The following is a 16,410-nucleotide window of genomic DNA, read 5'->3' as shown; positions in this document are numbered from 1 at the left end:
TGGCGGGGGTCGAACAACCAAAACACAGGGGTCGCCTAAAGCATACCTCCCAACCGTCCCGGTCGGTGGGAGGTATGTCCCGGTTTCAACTTATCGGCGCCCGGAGGACGCCGATGAATTGAACACACAAGCAATTAAAGCAGGAGCTCTCACAGCCAGCTCCTGCTTTAACGCTGTGCTGCGGCTTCTGCATGTGTAGGCGCGATGTGATGACGTCACATCGCGGCTACAACTATATGAGTAAGCGAGACTGAGCGGGCGGCGGGGGAGCGTTGGAAGGTGAGTATAAGTGTTTTTTTTTTTTTTTCATTTTAAACATTAAGGTGGAACATAATGAAGGAGCAGATGAAGGGGCAGATGAAGGGGGGGACGACATGACACTGGGCAGAGATGGAGGGACATGAAGCTCTGGGCAGAGATGGGGAACATGAAACTGGGGAAGAGATGGGGGGACATGAAACTGATGGAAGAGATGGGGGGACATGAAACTGGAGAAGAGATGGAGGGACATGAAACTGGGGGCAGAGATGGAGGGACATGAAACTGGAGAAGAGATGGAGGGGACATGAAACTGGGGGCAGAGATGGAGGGACATGAAACTGGGGGCAGAGATGGAGGGACATGAAACTGGGGGCAGAGATGGAGGGGGGGACATGAAACTGGGGGCAGAGATGGAGGGACATGAAACTGGGGGCAGAGATGGAGGGGGGGACATGAAACTGGGGAAGAGATGGGGGGGGGACATGAAACTGGGGGCAGATGAAGGGGTTATATGACACTGGGGGAGAGATGGCAAGGGGACAAATAATGTCCGGGTGACTGTAGGAGGATTATACTGTGTGGGAGCACATGAAAAATTAATGAGAATGGGCGGAGTCAACATAAAAGTGGGCGGAGCTAAAATTGCCGCTAAAGTTGGGAAGTATGCCTAAAGCCATCAGAAAATACATATTTCCGATGGCTTTAGCCACTGAGAAGCCGTGCTACTGTCTGCAGCAGCGCTGTTCAGCTGGAAGGCATGCCGTTATGGACACACGTTCCAAAACTGAATGGGGTCACCGCTACATGAGGAACTGTATTGCGGGGTCACGGCATTAGAAAGGTTGAGAACCACTGACCTAGATGAACCTCACTATGAAAATCCCAAACTGGACAGAAACCAGAAGCGTTGACATGAGGACCCCACAACCGCAGTCTAAAAATTTCAGCTTGAAGATGATATATTCTCCCGAGTGAGAGGAGCACGATTGTAAGATATCTTAAGACAGTAGTAGACATAACTGTGACTGCAAAGCTACCAATAAAAAACCAAAACATGTCACTAGTGGACCTTATTTGGGGTGGATTCTTATCAGTGGATCCTATTACCCGGGTAGTCTTAAGATGTCCAAGTACAAGGAGAACCTGCTCTGATAATAGGTCACCATGATGTGCGGTTCATCCAAAGGTAACATCAACTAACTGGTGGTTGCCCAAGACTTGAGGAATGTTTTTACTTTTTGCGCCATATTGGTTTCTTACCATCTGTGTGTTTGATAATGTTCTCCAAAAGCAAAGGGTATTTCGTCAGTCTCTGCATCTCAGATACTATAAGATCTTTCAACTGAAGTCTCCGGCATTGAGGGCTGCTCTCTGCTTCCTAGAACGTGGACCGAGAAAAAGGAATGATGACGAGGATGAAAGAAGAAACCAAGGCGGACAAGGAAGAAGCTAGAACTTGTGTAGACCGTACCTGCATGAAGAGGTTAAACCGAGCTTCTTTACGCTTTTTGATTTTAATAAGGTCAAGGGCGATCGTCTGGCATGAGCAGAACTTGGCGGTTTCTTGGCACACTTCTTCTCCTGCTGCTCCATCAAACTGAAATGAAGACATTCCTTCAAATTTTTAGGTCCAAATCCAAAAGTGGTATAAACAAGAGATAGTGAATTTTAATAAGAGATTGTCACAAGTCATTCCATAATACCATCACCATTTTTGTAGCTATAGAAGAATATAAGTTGCATATTAGCAGGTGACAACATCCTAAAATACAACAGATGTTTTTGGGGGAAGAGTAGAGACAAGTTGGATTTATCCTTTTGTACTTCATGCGGTGGTGCCGTTAAGTATAGGGTATAAGTATCAGATTGTGCGGGGTAAGAGGGCAGGGTCCCACCACTGGGTCCTCCAGTGATCAGGAGAATGAGGGACGGAAAGGGCCCACATGCCTCCTCCTTGAGAATGGAGCGTCATGAGACTGAATCCCCATAGAAGAGACTGAAACGCCGGTCACGCCATTGACTTGGTGCTCCATACTCAAGGAGGAGGCATGGGGAACTTTTGGTTCCTCCTTCTTCTCATTCCTGGGAGTTCCAGATGTGGATAATGTAGATAAGTCACCACCAGGCTTGTTTGGCATCAGTTTATTCCCTTCATCCTATTGATCCCCAATCCAGGCCACCATCTTTAAATGCATGGTTGCAGATGCCCAAAAGATAAACATTAACAAAAAAGGTTTCTGGGACATATTCATGTGCACTGTAGTGCCTGTTATGAAGTGTATAGGACATTAGAAGTTCCCAAAAATGTATAGATACGTCCAAGAGCCCCTTCAGTTTAGATGATAATGCTACTAAATCGACAACCAAATGTCTTTCAAATATACAAAAACTAGAGTGGAGAATAGGGTTGAGCGATCGTGTTTGGAAAAGATCGGATTCTGATCGGCAATCGAGAAAATTTCACGATCGCGATCGGAATTCCAAACACGATCTTTTTATGTGGGATCGAGATCAGTGATCGTTTCCCACAATGCTTTGCTTAGCCTTCACACTGAGTATACAGCGTATACTCAGTGTGAAGGCTCCGCTGCAGTTCCATAGAATTGAATGGAAGCAGCCGGCACACAGCCTAAACCCACTGCGCGCCGGCTGCCTCCATTCATTCGAATGGGAGGCTAAACTAAACATCTCTAGCAGCTACTTACCTCTAGAGATGGCTGCTCCGGTGCCCTCCTTCTTGACCTTGCTGCCGCTCCATGCTGCTCTTCTTGCCTCGGTGCCCCGCCCCGCCGTGTTTAAAGTGCTAGGAAGGTGGGGCTTGTGGCTTAGGAGAGTGTGGGCGGGTACAGGGCGGGGAGACGTGATGTCTCCCCTCCCAGTACCCGCCCACACTCTCCTAACCTGGCAGGGAGGGGGCAGCGAAGGGAGAAGAGCAGCGTGGAGCGGCAGCGAGGCAAAGAAGAAGGAAGGCACCGGAGCAGCCATCCCTGGAGGTAAGTGGACACCAAGGGGACTAAGTATCCAGAGAATTTAAAAAAAATCCTCTGTCTACTTTAGTGATTCACTACACAGCGTGGATTCTAACAATTGTTGGATTCCATGCTGTATAGTGAATAGGATTGCTGATCACTGATTAATAAAAAAATCCCATTGACTTGCATTGGGATCGGAATTGGGATCGAGATCGGGTTCCAATGAAAAATGATCGGAAATCGGATTTTAAAATCGATCCTGAAAAGTCAAGATCGGCTCAACCCTAGTGGAAAACTATTCACTACTCCTCAGATAGCCGAAGAGATAGTTGTATAGACATCCTCATGAGCATAATATGGCCCGTTTCCAATTTCCCTCAAATCCTCCAGACCATGGTAATAACTGGGCAATGATAACATCCACCAATGTAAAATCCAGTTTAGCCATGACTAAAATTCCCTCAATAGCAGGCAGCAATACTTACCCGGGACAACATGAGGTCACCGATCTCTTTCACAACTGGTCCTTCCTCCCTCACCCTCTTCATGAGTTCTACCAAATAATCTGAGAGTACAAAAGGTGGTGAATATATAAAAAAAAACTCTGTCTTCATTTTCATGAAACAACTACGTAAGAGAACACAAGTCCTTACTGTGGATCTCAATCAAATCGGCGAGATTAGGAAACACAAGCAAAAGTTCCTCGGTGGTCAGAAGGTTTTCCTTTCTCATCCTCTGGTAGAATATGTGGTCAAGAACTCGAAGAACCCGAAGATGAGAGGCCTCGGTCATAAACAACTCTGAGAAGGAGATGATGCCCACAGTTCAATCAAGGAGCCAAACATAAGAACCAAGGAGAAGGTAACACTACACCAACTTTTTCGGTAAACCCATACCAACCGTGTATCACTTCCTGGCGCGCCCTCTCCTTCGCTGTAAGATGTTGAGCCACCTCCCTGCCCACGGTGTGTTGCCAGTTTTGGGCATCAGGTTCGGGGTCTGACATATGTCCCAAATCATCTTCTTGCAGGTTGGCCAGCAAGGATTCACCAGCAAAGATCATATTTGGAGACTCCATACTCCTAGAATCACAGAGATACTTGAAGGTCCATTGATAATTGTTCCACTTGGGCCTAGTCACCCAAGAGAGGGACTTCCCCCATAACCCCCCTACTACCACCACCACCACCACCACCACCACCATCATCATGTAGTAACCATACACCCTACAACTAGGACATTGTAATGTCTTTTTTTGTTATTTTATGGAGCACAATATGAAGCCTCAACTCAACCAATATCCTTTAGTCCTCTTGTAGTAGTCTCCTTTGGCCAAAGTTGGCATTGGATGATGAGGGCTCTACAAATAGGAGTAAAATAATAGCGGCCCATAGTCCTAAGACTTAGAAGGTAGTCATTTTTTGAGATTTTCTGAACGAGAACTGGAAATTAAACAACTATCAGAAGAGGAAGCCCACAGAAGAACATCTCTTTCTCACCTGCGACCCATCTTGGGGGTGAAGGGTGGTGTTGGATTATCCAGTGACCTGATACAAAAACAAATGAGTTATCAATATGTATTTCTTGTTTTCCTGCATGGGGGGTTACATGGTCATCTGGGGTGCATGGTCATCTGATTTGACGCAAATTCTTGATTGGCTTCTATTTCCATATTCAGTGTGACTTCTACTATGAGACAAAAGGAGAACCTACTGGACAACCTTCTTGTTGTGAGGGCAAGGCCAGGCTATCAGTATAATGGCAGCCTCAGGCTACAACGCAAATTAGTAGACCACCAAAATGCCTGTACCTAGGGGTTCCTTGAAGATTCTGAGTTAAGTGGCAAGGGGTTGTCAAAAACCAGATAAAAATCCAATGTGGACCGTCGTGTGGTTGTCTTCTCCTTTTATGCCAAACCAAACTGGCCTAGTGCGCGAACATGGGAGCAATATAAAAATGACTATTTGGAGGAAATAGGACGATTATCAAGCTCACCTTGTGGACAAACTAGACGCGGAAGATGATGCAGATTGATGTAGTCTTGTTGCTTCGGCTGCAGCATCCATGTCCACATCACTCCGAGAGCGAGGAACATTATCAGCTTTGCGGGACTTCTTCAATTCTTCCCGACCCTTCAGACTTTCTGAGCGGCCAAGCTTTACCTCTGCCCGGGCACTGAAAGAGTAAGAATATGGAGTCAGTGGGTAACCCTCCAGACTACGCCCATTCATTTGGGCCTACTCCAGAGCGGGAAGCCGCGACTGTTGGAAGCCGCGACAGTCATGGCAGGCGCGTTTTGGTCCTATTCTGACGCAGCTTCCCGCCCAGAATCAGGACCAAAATACGTCACTAGCCCCGTGTGAACTAGCCTTTACTCAGAGGGTCCTTCTCTGGGTGGACTGTAGAAGCAGGGTTCCTCACACCCCTAGGGTGTAAAAGGAATGGACGGAAGGACCAACAGGCAGACTTACAGCAGGAAATCTGGATAAAGTAACTGCGCTCCCACCATAGATATTGGATAGACTGCTTTATTGGCAGGATGCACACAACGCGTTTCAGGCTTTTGGAAGCCCTTTCTCAAGTGTAAACAGCTCCAGATGTGCATCCGTTGGGCCCAAAACGCGTTGTATATTTGTTTTTCCAATAAAGCCATCTATACAATATTTATAGTGGGAGCGCAGTTTCTTTATCCAGATTTCCTGCTGTACGTCTGCCTGTTGGTCCTTCTGGCTATCCAATAATTTGGTATGATTGTACTCTGGGAGCTTACTCCTAGTTCTAACAAACCCAGATCTCTGTAAAGGGTGCATTGAGTAGTGGGCCTACACTATGGATGTTGGTGGTAGTCATTTACCCAGGTAGTGTCTTCAGCCTAATGGTGGGTGATATGCCCTTTATGGATGTAGATAAGATAAGATAATCCTTTAATAGTCCCACAGTGGGGAAATTTCAGCATGTTACAGCAGCATAGTAATACAGATACAGGATAATACACAGTAATATATTACAGACGTAGACACACATAAGCTGAGAAGAGAAGATATACTAGGAGTCCATAGCAGCTAAGGAACAGAAGAAGAAAGAAGGAAGACTTCATAATCATTAGTTTTCTGTGCGGAGTGATCTTCGTTTGGTCTGATGTAGATTATACAGCCTGGTCGCGGTTGGAAGGAAGGACCTGCGATAGCTCCTTCTCACACTTGGGGTGAAGCAGACGGTCACTTACAGTGCTGCCAAGTCCCATCAAGGTCTCATACATGGGGTGGGATTTGTTCTCCCGCATGGAGGTCACCACAGACAGTATCCGTCTGTCACCCACCACCTGTACTGGGTCCAAGGGGCTCCCCAGGACAGAGCTGGCCCTCCTGATCAGCCTGTCAAGTCTATTTCTGTCCCTGGTTGATATACTGCTCCCCCAGCAGGCTACACCGAAAAAGATGGCTGAAGCAACCACAGAGTTGAAGAAGGCCCTAAGAAGTGCCCCCTGGACTCCAAAGACTCCGAAGGTAGAGTCTGCTGTGGCCCTTTCTGTGCAGCCACAGCAGACTCTAAAGTCCACAGCCATCTCCTTGGTCTTCCCAGCATTAATCCTTAGGTGGTTCTTGGACACCAGAAGGTTTAAGATGGCTCTCCCTGGGTCAGCTAGTGTTTTCCTAATTCTGGCAGTCTCACTTCAGTTCCCAAAACCAAACACTACCTGCCATGCCCAGGCTGTGAGGTTCAGGATTCAAAAAGGTTGCCAAGTTGGGCTGAAGCTCATAGACCTCCAAAAATTCTCCTCACAGACCAAACCGCCAACTCAGACTCCATCATAAATTGCCAACGGCCATGGTCAAGAAGAAGCATTCAAGATCCTCTAAGAGGCGCTATCCTGACCCATGGATAGCCTGAGCTACCTATTCTCGCACACTCCAGGGAGGGAAGACGACTCCTTGTCTTCTACGCACTAAAACGATCTAAGATCAGAAGGGCGTCCCATCTACATTGGTACAATCTCATTGGTACAGTCCACACTACTGTCAATACTTTGTCTCGCTGGGACACTACAATAGTACACGTCACGGTATGGTGGAAGGAGGAAGCCAAGTGACACAGGACCTGGTGTCAGAATAGGCCCAAAAGCCTATTGTTGAAAGGACAAAACCCCACCCTTAAAAAAGACCAATTTTCAAAAGTTAAAAAAAAATTAAAAATACATTAAAAACGGTTCCAGATCCAGGTTCTCAATTGATTTTCTAACATTTTAAATTTTTTTAACAATTAAAATACACAAGAATCCCAAAAAAATGAGCGGTGGGAATAAATTAATGACTTGCTCGGACCATTAGCCAGCCACGACGCTTCGGTATACGACCTCTTCTATATTAACACAGTGATTCAGCCTCCATGTCATCCATCTTAATCCAGTGTAAACAGGCTAATCTAATTCTATACAGAGATCAGGCCGGCATCCGCTCCCTCCGGGGGAAATTATTATTTCATTAGAGGATCTACACGAGCGCAGACAAACACATCCCTAACAGGAAGGCGGCCGTGGAGAAGGGACTCGATGAATACGACTGCCACCGGCTTACAGCATAGGATTTCAGGGAGAAATCAATGAGGAGATGACATTTATAGGGTAAAAAATCAGCAAACAGGGCCGTAAAAAGGGTTCAATATTTACGTCTCAATGTTAAACTCTAAGCGGGGGCGGAACTTACAGTTGTAGACTTCTACAGAGGAGAAAGGGGAGGGATGACCATTATAAAGGGTACATTTTTGGTTTGTATAGAGCAAGCTCTGTACCCAGTCATGCAGGTTTACAGTACAACATTGGATGGACTTGCCCTTTAAGTAACATCTACAAAAATTCAGGCTTCATCTTCATAAATTAGTTAAGCGACGGTCTTACCTCTTCCATAATTTCTTCTCCATCTGCTTCTTATCCATAGTTTCAGAAAGCCCCCGGTACTCCGGCACCCCCTTCTCCCCCCGACACCCCGACTACATTTTAACCCTGTATTCTCAGGCTTGCAATAGCACAGAGGCCTGCTCAGCTTGCCTGTGCTTCGTGGCAGCTTCCAAGCAAAGCCTCTATTGATCCCATCTCCATCCTAATACTAGGAATGAAAATCAATGGTGCAGTAGACAGGACAGAGCGGGCATACGAGGACCGCCCCCTCACACGGACACCACGCAGCAGGCGTCCTGACACCTAAATGACAATGACAATTACCAGCTGAGAAAAAAAAAAGATGGATAAATCTCTCGCTGGTTCGTCGGCTCCCACTGCTAAAGCTAAAAACAGCTGCAAGTAGGATAGAGCCCGCCATGTCTACACCGAGCCCTATAAAAATAGAGGATTGTCTCATGAACAGAATTAGAGACTCATCGATTTAACCTTTCCGAATAAATGTCACATACACCAGAAACACAGCGACTGTCTCCATCTACTGTGAGAAAGGTCCACACAGGGGACAAAGTCCTATCAATACATGGGCAGATCGGGAACACAAATCAGAAGAAAATTCCCTTCATCAGAATAAAGATTAGAAATGTGGTGTAATATAATAAGACCCCCATAATACAATTGCCGAATTGGGGGAAATTTCAAAAAATTCAGGTAATGTACACACTACTACAAACATGGCTGGTTATCAGGAGGACACTATATTGTATGAGAAGATAACCCAACCATAATAAAGACATCATGGCTGGTTATCAGGAGGACACTACATGTATGAGACGGTCACCCAACCATAATAAGGACATCATGGCTGGTTATCAGGAGGACACTACGTGTATGAGAAGATAACCTGATCACAATAAGGACATCATGGCTGGTTATCAGGAGGACACTACATGTATGAGACGGTCACCCAACCATAATAAGGACATCATGGCTGGTTATCAGGAGAGGACACTACATGTATGAGAAGATAACCCGACCACAATAAGGACATCATGGCTGGTTATCAGGAGGACACTACATGTATGAGAAGATAACCCGACCACAATAAAGACATCACGGCTGGTTATTAGGAGGACACTACATGTATGAGAAGATAACCTGATCACAATAAGGACATCATGGCTGGTTATTAGGAGGACACTACATGTATGAGAATATAACCCAACCACAATAAGGACATCATGGCTGGTTATCAGGAGGACACTACATGTATGAGAAGATAACCAGACCACAATAAGGACATCATGGCTGGTTATCAGGAGGACACTACATGTATGAGAAGATAACCTGACCACAATAAGGACATCATGTCTGGTTATCTTCTCATACATGAAGAGTCCCCTCCTGATAACCAGCCATCATGTCCAATCTTCTATTAATCAACAGATGGATACTCAAAAGTCAAAATGGGCCTCTCCGATGATAGGTCCTGACATTATACCACCACATTTTAGACCACAAAACCTGGTTCTTCTTGCCTTTCATGTAGGACAAAAGATTGCCACGATTCTATAGACTTCTTCCTTTGGAGTGAAGACCCTTACTCCTAGTACATATCAGGCATGATCGAGGATATGACCAACCTTACATGGTGCAATACAAGATGAATCCTATTCCATTTTTTCCCATACCTGTCACTGTCCATCAGGTCATCGGGAAAGCTTCCGGTGGACAGCCGTTGCATGCCGAGTTCCTGGAGGTCATACTGTTGGTTGTTTTCAAAGTGTTGGATGATATTTCGGACATTTCCAGGTTTTACTGTGGAGAGACAAAAAACGTGAGATACGAGAGGCCACGACTCCATCATGTGTCTGCCCGACAGCATCTTGTAGGGCCATTTCTCAGGCTTTGAGGTCACCAACTCAATTGGGAAGGGATCTTAGAAGAAAGGAGAGCAGGAGCCACGCAGAGAAGAGAAAACATCCAGAGATTCTACGAGACGAGCAGAGATAGTGTCTGCAGAGCAAGCTCATGTTAGTGAAATTAGGTCAAATGCTGAAGAGACTACAACCCGATGACTGGTGTATCAGCTGAGAGCTGTGGAGGAACCCGTGCCCTCCAAGACTCAATCACAAGATCTCCAACTTCTCTGCACAAGTTAATCCAAGACTTGGAAGTCGTCAAACTGTTAAAGGGCTTCTCCATTTGAAATTGTTTTGGAAAATGTGGAGTTAAAATTTGAGGAAGGTTCAGAGATATGATCTGAGCACTGGCAAGCTCCATGGCCCTTAGGTGCCCTCACTTGGCCTGAAGACACAACATATCGGTTTGGTACAACAGACCTCATTGATGGTTAGTAACAAGGGGTGTTAAAGTGTTTGTGCAGGGTTCATCTAGAAACAGCGCCACACCTGTCCATGGGTTATGTTTGGTATTGCAACTGTAATACCGCACCCAACCTGTGGATAGATGTGGCGCTGTTTTAGAAAACACACATTCTTGTTTTTCTAATCCTGATCACCCCTTCAATTATTATTGCTCTACATAGGGCCACCTTAAAGGACTCATCCAGAACTCTGTAAATAGCGCCAAATCACCAGATGAACCAAAGTTATACTTTCTTATATACCTTGTGTTTCCGTTCCTCACCATTTATAATACCTCTGCTTGATGTCAGTGGATGGCAGTCTGAAGCTCAAAGACACAATTTCAGAAGAAAGTGATGGGCCTTAAAGGGGTGTTCTGGGAGTTACATATGATGACCTTTCCTTAGGATAAGTCATAAAGGTGGGGTCCAACACCTGGGATCCGAACAGGTTAGATAATTGACAAGGCCATGGCACTCTTCCCTAAGCTGACATCATGATCACTGGTCACATAGCACAGCAGTAACTCAGCCCCATTCAAGTGAATTGTGTTGTAATACCAAACACAACCTCTAGGATATGTAGAGCACTGTGTTTGGTATTCAGTAAAGAGGCCACATCACCCTCCCAAACTGATTTGTGTTGGTTCCTGGCCATCATCAATCACGTATCAGTGATCTATCCCAAGGATAGGTCATCAATATGAAAGTCCCAGAAAAGGGTGATTTTTGGGTAAGAGCTCTATTCCCGTATATAGCCATAGAATAACATGTTAGTTAAAGGGGTGGGATTGGACCCCAAATGGGTTAAAAATAAATAACTATAAGAAGCTATAATCAACTTCACTGATTGGCTGAAACCAGCTGGTCGCCACTTCCTGTCCCCTCTCAGCATGGCTGGAAACCCCTGTTTAAATTCCTGCTCCCACTAGTGGCAGCAGAATGAATTGCAGCATCTAACGCCAGTAGTTCCCAGGCACTAGGAAACCACAAGTAACATGGAGTCTATAATACATGTGGTCAGTACAGACTTCCTGACTGTTTCCATTCGCCATCAGCAAACAGAGATCTTAAAAATGGTGAAGAATGGGAGCAGAGTATAATAAGTTGTAGAGCGTCTCATTATATAGCGCCATAGTTAGATTGTAAGCTCTTCAGCAACCATACAGTACAGGAAAAGTTCAGATAGACAGAAAGGCGGGAAGTCTCTAAGAAGCGTCATATGTTACATATACACAGAGAGATTAGTGGGAAGTTGCCGCATTATTAGTGCCAAGAAGATGGCGAGACATTGATAAATGAGGTTTACCTTCACCAGGGGACAAGGGGACATGAAAGGCTACAAAAGGAAAAAATGGCGAATTAAAAAAAAAAAATTAAAAAATGAGCAGCACAGCGGAGGAAACAGCGAGAAAAATGGGGGAGGGGAAATCAGCAAAAAAATTAGGCCTCAAGGAGAACCAGCGGGACGAACATTAGTGGCGAATTATTACAAATTAATAACCACAATTATTAGGATAGAGGAGGATTGGGGGAGGGGGGGTGGTCATTGGCTAGTTCTTGGCATCAATGCTCTAGGATGGGTCTGAAAATGCCCTCCAGTCCCCTATGTGGTGTGCATGTGTGGTCACCACTCCATTCATATCTGGAACCATAGAAGTCCCACAGAAGTCAATGGAGCAGTGGTCATACATGAACAAGACCCTCAGTGTTTGCAGACTTGGGCCTGGTGGAGACACCCATCTTGTGATCACTGGTGGCCCCGTAGACAGAGGATAAGTGTTAAGAGTGAGATAACCCCTTCAATAACAACCATGTTGGGCAAGGCCATCGTAGCCACCAATAGTAGTCACCAGCATCTACTACCTTCATCTGAGACCAGGGTAACCCATGACTCATTTTTCTTTTTTTCTGGTCAACTTTTTACCTTGGCCCCCCAAGTCTTGGATACTGAAGCTTCAGTATATGTGAGGAACCTCTTAATCCAAGCCTTAAAGGCGTTCAAGACATCAACGTTCTTAAGTGCTCGGTTTCCTAAGGTTCAACTCATTTAGGTGGAAGAGACTGAGCCGTTACAGAAGGTACAGCCACTACTAGAAGTACAATGGAGGTATCCTGGTCCATCCTGAGTGTAGGCTATCAGTTTTGGAGTCTCAGATAACCACAAGATAGATCCCTATGAGATGCCTTCACACTTCCATACTCACTGCTCTGAGAAGAACTTTTGGGTTTGCCGATGTATTTGAGAATTGGGTTCCGTCTCTTGTCCTCTGCAGATTCTCGGTCCTTCTCCTTTTTTGCGTTGCTATTCTGCAGGGGCAAAAAAAATTCCATGGAGGTCATCAAATCATGAAATGACTTGTGTGGAAATACCAGTATGACTGTCCACAAGCTATTAGACCGCAAAGAATACACGTGATCGAGATCTTTCCTACACCACTAGGCCAACACCACCCAAAGTCTGTTGCCCTCTTATTGGACATGGTAGTGTACGAGGTGTCCAATGAGGTACATCAGGCAAAAGGCTTTTGGCTAGAGACAAGGCTGGACTTTCTGCCATAGACACCTGAAGAACAAGCAACCCAAGACCACAATGGGTAGACCTCTCCTGCAAAGCATCAAGGTTTCTAGTCTACCATTCCTAATGGTGCTTTTCTTCCCCATACCCAACCCAACACATGCGACTATTGGAGGCTCCAATGACTAGGACCATAACTGGTCTACCATGATATGTAGGACCAGCAGTGGGAAAGTCAAAGGATGCCATTAGGGTGGTATCACAACCCATCAAAGTCCATGGATATGTAGTGTTAAGACATTTTAGACCGCTTTCTAGGTGGTGAAAAATAGTTGCTCGTGTTCATCATTTGTGTTGGGTCTACCACGTCACATCCACCCACCTACAGATCCTCAGTCCTGCACCACTGAGCATATCTTGTAATATGTCCTGCCCATCACAAGAGTGCACCAACAAATGGATAGGATTGGATACTATGGGATGAGTTTGGCCTAAAGGCCATCAAAGCTTGATCTTTTGCAATGCAGTGGGTTTGGACACACTGCGTCACCAAACTGGTTTGACTTTGGACCATTAATGAGGGCACGGTTTAAGGGGTCCCCTAGTTTTCACCCACCCGAATGTGACCTCTTGGAGTAGTCCAGGTGTTGGTAACAGCTAACCCAAGAACGAAGACAGACGGTGGTATGTAGCTCTGAAGGAACATGTGGGAGTATAGTCTAAGGGACAGGCCAAGGTCAGAGCAGGTGAAGTTCATGCGTAGTCGGTAATCTAGTAAAGGACAGCACAAGTTCAAGGTTGGGAAACGAGCAAGATACTGGTGCTCCAGTTATATTATATGGGAGTGAGGATCGATACCCTTGAGTGGAAAAGTACATGGGGCCATGGCTCCATTTAAGCTCCTCCCATCTGTAGGATACCTGATCTAGCGATCGGTGGGGATCCCATTGGTTGGACTCCCCATCAATCTCGTAGCCATCACCTCTCCAATGAACAGGTTTATAGCACCTGATAGTCTGTAAGATCTGACGTCCATCTTTTTGGAACTCTACATTTTGCGCCTTACCTTTTTTGTTTTGGGGAAGAAAGGGAGCCACTTGTCTTTGTCAGGAATGATCTGAGACTTCTCCGAGACGCTGACCGGCCGAAATTCACGAGAAATAATTCCAGCATGGTTCATATAGGTGCTTAGTGCAAAGGCCATAGGGGAGCTACGGGAAGACGGAAGAGTCAGAATTAAGCGGTTGTAAATAAAACACAGAGGATTGGAAATTAATAATTCAAAAATATAATATTTTTAAAGGGGCGGGGCTTTGACATATACCTTGGTTGTCAACACTTGGACCCTACCGAACTGAATGGGTTGAGGTTTGATATAGGCTATAGAACTAGTTTTGAGATTAAAGAGAAAAGAAACAGCGCCCCTCTTATCCACAGGCTGTGTCTAGTATTGCAGCTTAACTTTACTTACTTGAATGGACTAAACTGCAATACCAGGAATAACCTATGGACGATGGTGGTGCTGTTTGAAGGTTTTTTTTTGTGATGGTCGCCTCACCCTCCAGGTCACAATGTAACTCCATTCACTAACATTATGGAGTTGTGATCTTTGGTCGCACAATTGTCGTGGCCAAAATGGCTGTGTAGTCCTAGCCCAATTCTGAACCACAATATACAAAAAGTTTGAGGCCTCTCACCTTCTCTCCTCTTCATATTTTGACCTGATAAGAGAAAGGACAAGAAAACATAAGTTTACAGATATTTTATGTCATACAGGCATCCTCATTCCCCCCCAGTAACTTACAGCAGGAAAAAAAAGACCACATAATGCGGTGAGCAATAACAAACAGCGCACATGGTGGCAACAAGAGGTACTGCAGCAAAAATACATAATGGTCAGACATACATTTTAGCAAGTTTTTATTATATCGTTTTCACTTGCGTTGCCCCATGGAAATGACAGAAGTGTTAGAGACAACAAACAGTGGAAGAAACACAGTCCCCCCAGCAGTACAGAGTATTTCAGGCGGGTAGGCTCAATGCTATGGGATTCCGTGACCGGTCCATTCTCATAAGGACTAGAATAGGGAGGATTAACCATGCAGAGGAGGACACCAATCTTAAGGGGGGGCAGCACTTACAGAATCTCCCCCAGCTGTGCAATCTGCTTAGCAGCAACCTGACGCTCCCTCTGAGGGTCGAGCTCCAAGTCCAGCAGGTCATTTTCTCCATACAGACTGCCCAGGCCCATGGTCCTCTTGGTTCTGCGAAGAAGACACTGAAAACTCAGCAAAGCATACGTATTGGTTGTCATATAGCTTTCCCAGGAGCAGATACACTATGTGATCAAAAGTATGCAGACACCTGGCTGAAAATGACTTACAAGTTTGTGGCGCCCTCCATCGGTAATGGAGGGGGCTTGCACCCCTTGTTGTTTTGCGTGGCACTATCACAGCACAGGCCTACATTGATGTATTAAACACCTTCTTGCTTCCCACTGTTGAGGAGCAATTCGGGGATGGCGATTGCACCTGTTCATACTGCACGGCCTGTGGCGGAGTGGTTACACCACAATAACATCTCTGTAATGGACCGGCCTGCACACAGTCCTGACTTGAATCCTATAGAACACCTTTGGGATGTTTTGGAACGCCGACTTCGTTCCAGGCCTCACCGACCTACATCGATACCTCTCCTCAGTGCAGCACTCCGTGAAGAATGGGCTGCCATTCCCCAAGAAACCTTCCAGCACCTGATTGAACGTCTGCCTGCGAGAGTGGAAGCGTCATCAAGGCTAAGGGTGGGCCAACACCATATTGTATCCAGCATTACCAATGGAGGGCGCCACTTGTAAGTCATTTTCAGCCAGGTGTCCGGATACTTTTGATCACATAGTGTATATTACTATAGACTCTGATTCATCTGTGTAAAATATTGCTGTGTAGTTAATGCATTAGACTCCAGAGCTGCACTCACTATTCTGCAGTCCTCTGAAATCTCCCAGCATTCCCTGCTGCACACAACTTGTATTTCTGATCTATATTTGGAGAAGATGCCCTGGTGGCCGGAACATTACCTGTAGTCTTGTATCTGCTCCTGGATTTCTGGTAACATGGCGTCTTGTGCCTCGCTCAGTGCACTCCGAACATCCTCAGAACCCCGTAAACAGGAGTCTGCGACAAGAGAGAGGGCAACGTTTATACCCATAGAAATACATAGCAAAAATGTGCCGCATATCACACCCCCTCCCCATGTTTTAGCCAAAATTTTGTGCAATCTTCTTCTCTTGGCACCACCCACAAGCGGGTGCAACACTGCGGTGAGCACAACTGAAGCGCCTCCTAGCGGTGACTCCCAGCACCCATTTGCGACAATTTGCCTTGCTGGGGACTACATACAG

The 16,410-nt window shown here is 45.8% G+C and overlaps 1 protein-coding gene across 2 annotated transcripts in view; it reads right to left on the bottom strand.

Moving 5' to 3' along the window:
* Window positions 1-16,410, bottom strand: part of ARHGEF11 (Rho guanine nucleotide exchange factor 11) — an 84,240-nt gene that overhangs the window by 13,808 nt on the left and 54,022 nt on the right. For both annotated transcript variants that reach the window (XM_075283199.1, XM_075283200.1), the window contains 14 exons: window positions 16,087-16,183; window positions 15,152-15,274; window positions 14,708-14,731; window positions 14,077-14,221; window positions 12,700-12,802; window positions 11,802-11,831; window positions 9,819-9,945; window positions 5,229-5,408; window positions 4,733-4,780; window positions 4,134-4,315; window positions 3,887-4,033; window positions 3,719-3,798; window positions 1,733-1,858; window positions 1,522-1,639 (listed from right to left, as the gene is read on the bottom strand). In XM_075283199.1, coding sequence (XP_075139300.1) covers window positions 1,522-1,639; window positions 1,733-1,858; window positions 3,719-3,798; window positions 3,887-4,033; window positions 4,134-4,315; window positions 4,733-4,780; window positions 5,229-5,408; window positions 9,819-9,945; window positions 11,802-11,831; window positions 12,700-12,802; window positions 14,077-14,221; window positions 14,708-14,731; window positions 15,152-15,274; window positions 16,087-16,183 — 1,530 coding nt within the window. The remainder of the gene's footprint in view (window positions 1-1,521; window positions 1,640-1,732; window positions 1,859-3,718; window positions 3,799-3,886; window positions 4,034-4,133; window positions 4,316-4,732; window positions 4,781-5,228; window positions 5,409-9,818; window positions 9,946-11,801; window positions 11,832-12,699; window positions 12,803-14,076; window positions 14,222-14,707; window positions 14,732-15,151; window positions 15,275-16,086; window positions 16,184-16,410) is intronic.

Source organism: Leptodactylus fuscus, chromosome 7 (assembly GCF_031893055.1).
Source record: "Leptodactylus fuscus isolate aLepFus1 chromosome 7, aLepFus1.hap2, whole genome shotgun sequence".
In the NCBI taxonomy this organism is placed as follows: domain Eukaryota; kingdom Metazoa; phylum Chordata; class Amphibia; order Anura; family Leptodactylidae; genus Leptodactylus; species Leptodactylus fuscus.
The sequence above is the reverse complement of the archived record's forward strand: the minus strand, read 5'-3'. Positions and strand labels throughout refer to the sequence as shown.